Genomic DNA, 8,923 nt, shown 5'->3' on the forward strand with positions numbered 1-8,923 from the left:
TATAAAACGCAATTCCAAAAGTTGAGCCCAATCGATCAGCATTCATAGTGCCCTCTTCGCATCTCGACCATTTATAAACCGAATCGCAAACTTTCTTATTTATAAAGGTATTTAAATGAAATTTGATACATAGTCACTTGGAATAAAAGTAAATTTAACGTCAGTTTCAAAATTTGGTTTTACGCATGCGCAGTGCCAACTTTCTTATTGAAGAAGGGATTTAAATGAAATTTGATAGGTACATAGTCACTTGGAATAAAAGCAAATGTAGCGCCAGTTTCCAAATTTAGTTTTGTGCATGATATGTAAGTGCCCACTTTCTTATTTATGGAAGCAATTAAATGAAATTTCATACATATATACACTTTAAATAAAAGCAAAACTTACACCATCAGGTTCAAAATTTGGTTTTGCACATGCTATGGCTATACCCAGGAGCTCGTTTTCTGTATTTTTTACACGTTTAGTAGTCACGTATTATTATCCCGTAAACCGTAACATCGTAAATCTTCATTCCATCTTTAGCTTATAACATTTACTTAAATTGCTATTAATTACCATTGTATCGTATTACCACAGAGGTATTGCCTATATAATTAATTGAAAAATATCACTGATGACCTTTCTCGTGAATCACTATATATTTTATGGGGTTGAAAGGGTAGCCCATACATCGATAGATAGGTCGTGGTACAGTAAAGGGAAGATAGGATGATTGATTTTTCTACTGATCAGCGAATATCGATGAGCGCCCCCTCCTAGACAATTCTTGATCATTATTATAAATGGTATACCTGACCTAACAAATCATTTTAGTAAAAAAAAGTTATAAAATTTAAACTTAAATAGGTATTACATTAATGCCTAAATGCCCTTCAGACCGTCGCAGACGATAACATTTTAATTGATCACTTAACGTTAATAATATAAATAAGTACGGATAATCCGTCGTTAGTAGAACTTCTGGATGAAGTGCAGATATAGACTGTGTCCCAGATAAGGATGGAGATGGAGATTTCGGAAACCATATAGAAGATATGAAAATGGTCAAATTAGAGACCATAAATTTGCCGATTTTTTTTAAATGTTATTTTAAGAGATACAAAAAAAACACATTTTCTCATTGCCAGTTAGGTATTGTTTTGCAAGACATCGTTGAGACGTTTCATTTAGGAGAAATCGTTATCAACTTTATTTTTTTGTATGGCTCGTGGAAAAAGTAGAAACTATATTGAGGTAGCATTTTTTATTATACGAATAAAACGATGCACGGCACACAAAAGTCGGAAACTGTAGGCTTCAACAAGATGGTGTACTCACGCACAATGCCCTAATCATACAAGAATACCTATTGGACAAATTTCGTGGAAAGTGGAAAAAATCGATTCGCACATACAAAAAGAAAGCTGGAGTATAACATGGTATAACATTAATGTTGAATGCAGAAAATAATGTTTTTGGATGTAATGTAGGTATGTAGTGCATTTAATAAAAAACCGACTGCGCATGCGCAAAACAAATTTGTCGATTCGGCATTAGTGTTTACTTTTATTCAAGTGCCTACATACAACGTTTCATTTAAATATCTTAACAAATAAGAAAAAACAGTTAATTTATCACTGCTTAGTGCTTCCTGTTTTTATTTTTTTTATTAAGCAAAATTACCTATTGTATTATGTGAATTGTACATACACAAAACCTTGATTCTGGGCCTCTTCCATAACACTAAATAATTACTTAAATAAGGATATTTCTGAACGTTTTGGTGCCAAAAATTAGACTGTTCCAATAAATTAGTTGAATTATTGATAAGTACCTATCCTCTAGCCGCATATTGATAAAACGATAATTATCGATCTTATGTAATTAGAATTGTAGTTTCATAGCATATGCATAAGAAAATAAGATTAGGTATTAAAAACGTTAGGTACCTATTTTCATTTTGGTTCAGTTGTTATTAAGGATTCAGCAGAACCATCTTGGTTCTTACCTTTGCTCATGTGATAATTCTTGAACCAAAGTTTCTAAAAATTGGTATAAAATAAAGGTGCCTATTTCAATTTGCGTTAATACACCGAAGTTGCAGATAAATGTCAAGTCCTTCAATTTTCTGTTGTAACTTTAACACAAATCTGTGCAATTGTATGCCCCATGGGTAGGCTAAAATACTTTAATGTGAATGGGGCTAAAGTAAGAAAACATTAAGATTCAATTTATTAATAAATAAATTACATACGTATAATAAATTAATTATAATTTTTGGTTCATTGTAATAAACTTATAGAATATTGTCAATATTTTACAAGTAAAATTCGCTTAATTTATACGTCATTGTACACTAATATGCTTATATCTAAGGTTTAATTTGGCCATATTGAAAATAAACTTAAATATCTATTGATAAATAATAAAATCAACAATAGTATAGATGATATATCAATAATAAAAAAAATATGGGCTGCAATTTGAAAAATCAGTTTAGCGGCCTAATAATGGCAAATGACCATTCCTATACAATAAAACAAGTAACAATTGTGGCTAATATAGTTAACAATATTATTTTGACACCGGTTTTTTGTAAAGCAATTTTTTATCCACATTGCCATTACTATTTGTTAATCATTAGCAGCTGCGTGATTGAGAATAGATTGTGTATCTAATGTGTCGCCAGATAATAGCGGGTTATTAATTGGTAAAAGTCCAGCGATCTGTCCGTGGTTACGGCTAAAGGGAAAGAAACTATTTACTTTCTTGAGTAGAGACAAATTTTCTTCTTGACTACCATTCACAGTTGTACCATTTACATCTCCACTAAGTAATTTTTGCCTTAACAAGTGAATATCGGAAGATATCAATCGAATGCACAAATCCATGGGAGGTTTTCCACCATTTCGTATTTCTAAATCGGGCAACCATCGGGAGTAACACTGGTTCCAGATGTCGAGAAAAGCAACTGCTGTGTGTGGTTTTATTGGTTGAGTGTAAGCGTCGTTATACAAAGGATTACAAAATAGAGCAATATCTTTTTCCATAAATTGTTCTTTCCAGTCCCACACACTACGCAAAACAAGGGGTGTCTGACCCTAGAGAGGAGTTTAAACATCTTGTTAGCTCTATTGCGAAAATACTTACAGTTTGGGCCAAATATCGATCATGTTCTGAGTTAAATAGAAAGGTGTCAAATATCGATATGTGAGCCGAATCCCACAGTGTTGTTAAATAAGTTTCAGTAAATTGAAATGCTGTTGGAAATTGTTGGATTAGCTGCCATACGCAGTCTAAAAACAATAAGAAGAGGGGTGCAGGTTCCGCTTCGTGATATGCGACAAGGCAGTGTCTCGAGGTAAATGGATGACCTAAAGCTACCCATTCTTTCTGGATTAATGTCTGGAAGCCACTGACAGTCCTCCAATAAGGATCCAAATAAATTTGGATCAAGCAGGATATTATGCAGTTCATGTCTTGCCCATTGTTTTCTTGTAACACAACTGTAACTGGGTTGGGCCGACATAACTGTTGTGCTCCTTCTAATGCTTTCGTTAAACAAATCGAACCATATAGTAACCACTTTGTATTATCCAATAAACCATAAAACTTAAAATCTTGCATTTTAAAGGTACGAATGTTGTCAGGTATACATAGTTCTCGCAATTTAAGATAACTAGTTTGAATTTCCTTAGGCGATGGACATTCTCTGCTAAGATCCATTATGTAAGGCTGTCTTTTTTCGCTATGACTTTTACGAACATGCTCTAGCATTATATTTTCCTGAGTTCTATCAGTTATTGTAGGTAAGATATCGGACATTCTAACTAAAGCAACTCCATCCGACGTTCCCCATACCTATTTTATGACATTCTCAGATTATGTTAGTTTGCAAATCGTTACTTACCCACACTGGGCAACATCTGTTCCTAAAATGTTCAACAGCTTGATTAAGAGCACTATCGGTAACAGAAACAGGTACAACAATTGTTTGAGGAAGCAAAGGGGACATATGGAAGTTTAAGTTAATATCAGATGTTCTCCAATTCTTACATCCTGTTCGTTGCAGCTCTCTCTTCCAATCTTCTTTGTTACGAAACATTCTAACGTCTTTCAAAGTACGATAGTAAGGTTCTCTGATAAGAAGTGTTTTAAGATCTGTACATTTACATAAAAAACTTACTTGTACTCATATGCAAACAAAAGTGGATGTTTCTTCGGACAACTGTGATGCAATAAGGCATTCAAAATACTTTTACCACTATCTTTATCAGAAAATTTAAAACTAAACTCGAAGGCCCTCATATTCTACAAAATTCATTGGTAAATTAGTGCAAAACGAAAATGTAAAAACATTACTTTACATATAACGAGTATTTCCTTAACCTTGCCTGAAACATTTTGTCCAGGAACAAGCCTCTTCTTCGTTCGTTCACCTAACTGGTAAATCGTATCTATCGAAGTTAAGCAAACTTCGTGCGGACCTAATAATAAATTGTTTTGACAAAATTCCTCAATGATTTCGTTCTCTTTCTCATTGGCGCTTACAAACGATAGTTTAAATGTGGTAACGGTTAAAATTCCTAACGTGCCTTTTTTACGATCGCTAAGAGAACTGAACATCATAACCCTTGGCGCTTCTGTTATGAGATGTTCACCTGCAAATGGTATAACAATTAAACCCGTCGGACATATGCAGGCTTACCATCGAGAAGTTTGGTTTTATGTGAATCATTTAAGGATATAGACTAAAACGAAAGCGATTAAATATAATAAAATGATAAAGAACTGAACCAACCTCAAGACTGCCCTCATCGAGTATATAGCTTTTGAAACCAGTGTCTCTAAGATCATTCATGATTTTCGCTTTTAGGTTATATAAATAAAATTAATGATAATTTGCTCGTAATTTGAAGATAAGATTTATGTTTTAACCCATTATTAAGTGTTTATTGTTACATTTTATTAATGTTCCTCAATTCTACAAAAAAAGCAAATAAATGCTTGAGACATTTGCGAGAGGGGTTATGTTTGGTAATTTTTGATACTACACGGAGTCAACGAATTCGAAAGATTAGGAGTAAGGATATCTATTAACCACGAGTTAGTAAGAGATACTTTACAAACTCGACATATACATGTTGAAATAAATATAGTTACCTATTCAATTTATTGTAACTATGATACGATAAAAAAATATTTAGTTCATCTGTCATAATTATACAATATACATGTTTTCAGTTTATTGCTCTAATAGTTTCAACATGGTAGCAGAGCGTGGTTCGCTTTAAAGGTTAACACGGTTGAAGTAGGTACTATGGAGCATCAAGAAGGAAGTATAGAAAAATTGAGAGGAACTGATAACTGGACTGTATGGAAATTCGCCATTCGGAATGTTTTGCGAGCGTATACAAATGCTTACGAGATATGTAATGGAGATCTCAGAATGCCAGAGGCTCTGAATGAGGAAGCTACTGCCGAGCAGAAAGCAGAATATAATAGAGACCTGAAGATTTGGGATAAAGCGGACAGAGTTGCTAGTCAAGCATTGGTGAAAGCATTGGAACCCAAAATAATGGCATTACTGGTGACATGCAATACAGCAAGACAGATGTGGATTAAACTTCATAGTATATTTGAGCAACAGACCAAACAAGCTGCTCATGTAGTACAGGCGGAGTTCTTTAGTTTTACAATGAATGAGAAAGATGATATGGTAACTCATATCTCAAAGTTCGAAACTCTTATCTTGAAAATGAATGCACTGAATGTGAAACAAGATGACATGTCTTTAGTAGTAAAACTTTTGGATACACTACCAGATAATTATGATAACTTACAGGCTACCAAAGATAATGAATGTACTAACTTACGGCAGGCATGGTGGGCCAGATCCAGACGAACACTACAAACGTTTACTAACCTGGTGAATGTACTAACATCCGAAGAGAATCGCGAAGAAAACAAAGACATCTACAAAGCGAGGCATCAGAAGAAAGTACAGGAGCACTACTAGCTGGTCGATATAGGAGAAAATCACTCACAAAAGAATACTACAAAAGGTGTAACTACAAAGAAAACGTTTACTTGTTATGGTTGCGGAGGCAAGAATCACATAAAACGAAATTGTCCCAATCGTAAACAGAAGTTTTACAACGAGGAATCTGGAGAAAACGCTTTCATTACGGAAGTCTTGAATGCGGAAAATGACGAAGATTTTTGGATTGTTGATTCGGGGGCCACTGATCATCTAACATATCATGGCGAGTGGTTCTCATATTTTGAACAATTTAAGACACCAGTCAAGGTCCACATTGGAAACAAGACATCGATGGATGCGTTGGGAAAAGGCGTCGTAGAAGTTAAAACTTTTGTTGATGGTAAAATTTTTGATTTTCGAATGTTAAATGTTCTCTTTGTTCCAGCTGCTCGTAGAAATCTATTCTCGAGGACAGCAGCTTTAGACAAAGGATACGAGTTCAAATCAAATCAAAAGGAGTTCTTTTTCGTCAGTGATGAAAAAGCAAAAGCTAAGGGTAGACGAGTTGGTCAGTTATTCACAATGATAATGAAGGTGAAAGTACCAGCGAATAGTTTATTACAATTAAGTAATACTAAAGAAACAAACGTGACTTCGAAATTGAAATCAATTCAAGAGTGGCATGAAATGCTCGGACATCAAAACAGAGTACAAGTTGAAAAAGTGTTAAACCGTAATGGAATCGAGTACACCAAGCAAGATTTTTTTTGTGAAGCATGTGTAAAAGGTAAGCAGCATCGTAAGGTTTTTCAAGTACGACAACAACGTGCTCAACGAGAAGGTGAAGTCATGAATGTTGATTTATGTGGTCCTATGGAAATCACTTCGTATGGAGGATCGAGATATTTTATCTGCTTTACATGCGATTACTCAAAATTCCGATTGATCAAATTTCTTAAGGAAAAATCAGAAACTACAAAAGGAATTGCTGAAGTCTTGAATTTTGTGAAAAATCAGTGCGGAAGACCACTAAAAATGTTGCGTTGCGACGGTGGACGAGAATTTAACAACAAAGATGTGACAACGTTGTTAAAATCTGAAGGAGTAATCCTCAGTGTCTCAAATCCATATACCAGCGAGCAGAATGGATGTGCAGAACGCTCTAATCGCACTGTAGTCGAACTTGCAAGAACAATGTTAGCGGCGAAAGATTTACCTAAAGGATTGTGGGCCGAAGCAGTCAACACTGCTGTTTATCTGCTGAACAGAACGGGGCCTAGTAATGAAAATGGTAAATCACCTCTTGAAATATTCACGGGCAAGTCTACACATTTAAACAAACTGCACGTTTTTGGTACTACATGTTTTGTACATAAGCCAAAGCAAGTACGAAAGAAGTGGGACCAGAAATGTCAAAAAGGTATTTTTGTTGGCTATTCTGATGAGATGGATGGTTTTCGTGTTTGGTTGAGTTCTACCAGGAAAATACTTCGTAGTAGAGATGTTGTATTTGAACCAGTAAATTGTACGGACCATTCTAATGAAGAGAAGAGCATATCAAAAATGATCACCTTTGACATTAACCTTGACGAGAAGCCAAATTACGTAGCAGAATATCCAGGAGAGAACATATTTGTTCGGGAAAAAGAAATAGAGCAGGTAGAAAATGAAAATATTGATGCTGAGAATGAATTGCAAGAATCGGAAGAAGATGGACAGAATCATGAAAATATTGATGTTGATGACAATGAATTGCGAGAATCGGAAGAAGAAGATGGACAGGATCAACCAAGATATAACTTTAGAAATCGAAGAAATCTTCATTGCACAAAACGATTAATTGAAACAATGACTGCTGAAGTGGATGAACCAAAGTCCTATCAAGAGGCAATTCAATCACCAGAAAGTAGATATTGGAAACCGGCAATGAAGGAAGAAATGCAATTACTGATAGAAAACCACACTTGGATTTTGGTTAATTTACCACAAAACCGAAAAGCCATTACAAATCGGTGGACATTTAAATTCAAAAAGAAAGTTGAAGAGAAAGTCTTATCAGTGAAACACATTACTAGTGAGAATCAATTAGGTGACATTTTAACGATAAACTAAAGATTTAGGAGGGAATGTTGAAATAAATATAGTTACCTATTCAATTTATTGTAACTATGATACGATAAAAAAATATTTAGTTCATCTGTCATAATTATACAATATACCTACATGTTTTCAGTTTATTGCTCTAATAGTTTCAACAATACAATGCTCGAGGCTAACTAAGCTCTGAGGTCTCATCAATACAATTCAATATCAATACTCAGTCATATGTCTATATGCTCTAGGTCTCCGCCTCACAATGGGTAGAAACCTAAGTAAATGACTGTTAATAGTTACCAAGTCACTTTCATGATGTAATATGTATAAAATTTTTTACCTGAAACCGCAACATGTAGATAACTTTTCCAAATTAAATTATTCATATGTGTGAAATTTTGATACCTAATCACGCATGCTAAAATCACTATATTTAATTGTTTCCATAGAGATTTCAAAATAAAACAATCACGACGGTTGCAGGAAAGCGAATTATAATCAAAATCCTAGATTATTTGCCAAATCTGAGTTTAAACAAGAATTTTGACATTTGATTGGCTGCATACTGCAGTATGCAGCCAATCAAAAGTCGTAATACCGGATTAAACAATAATCCTGGATTATTTTTTTGTGCAACTGGCCGCAAGTGCCATTTTTAATGCATTTGCAGTTTATGCTTTGTACTTTTCAACTATACAGTCCTTATAACTAGGTACAAAAGCAGGTATCAGTGAAGAAGATGAGTACCTACGCGAGACGTTGTTATAATTTAGCCGAAGCTGCGGCCGCCGCCCGTAGTGCAATATTCGCTCCCCACAAAGTCAAGAAAGAGGTACGAAAAGGCGTACAAACCTTTTAATGACT

At 34.6% G+C, this 8,923-nt stretch overlaps 1 protein-coding gene across 1 annotated transcript; it reads right to left on the reverse strand.

Annotated features, from left to right (window-relative positions):
* Positions 1-2,611: 2,611 nt before the first annotated feature.
* LOC116164358 (myotubularin-related protein 10-B) lies at positions 2,612-5,023 on the reverse strand. Its single transcript, XM_031478523.1, has 7 exons — positions 4,784-5,023; positions 4,691-4,733; positions 4,345-4,643; positions 4,169-4,293; positions 3,893-4,121; positions 3,133-3,843; positions 2,612-3,083 (listed from the first exon to the last, which is right to left on the reverse strand). Exons 1-7 carry the CDS (start codon positions 4,841-4,843, stop codon positions 2,616-2,618), a joined length of 1,935 nt encoding a protein of 644 aa, XP_031334383.1. The 5' UTR covers positions 4,844-5,023; the 3' UTR covers positions 2,612-2,615.
* Positions 5,024-8,923: the final 3,900 nt, after the last annotated feature.

This window comes from Photinus pyralis, unplaced genomic scaffold, assembly GCF_008802855.1.
Source record: "Photinus pyralis isolate 1611_PpyrPB1 unplaced genomic scaffold, Ppyr1.3 Ppyr1.4_LG2, whole genome shotgun sequence".
Classification (NCBI taxonomy): Eukaryota; Metazoa; Arthropoda; class Insecta; order Coleoptera; family Lampyridae; genus Photinus; species Photinus pyralis.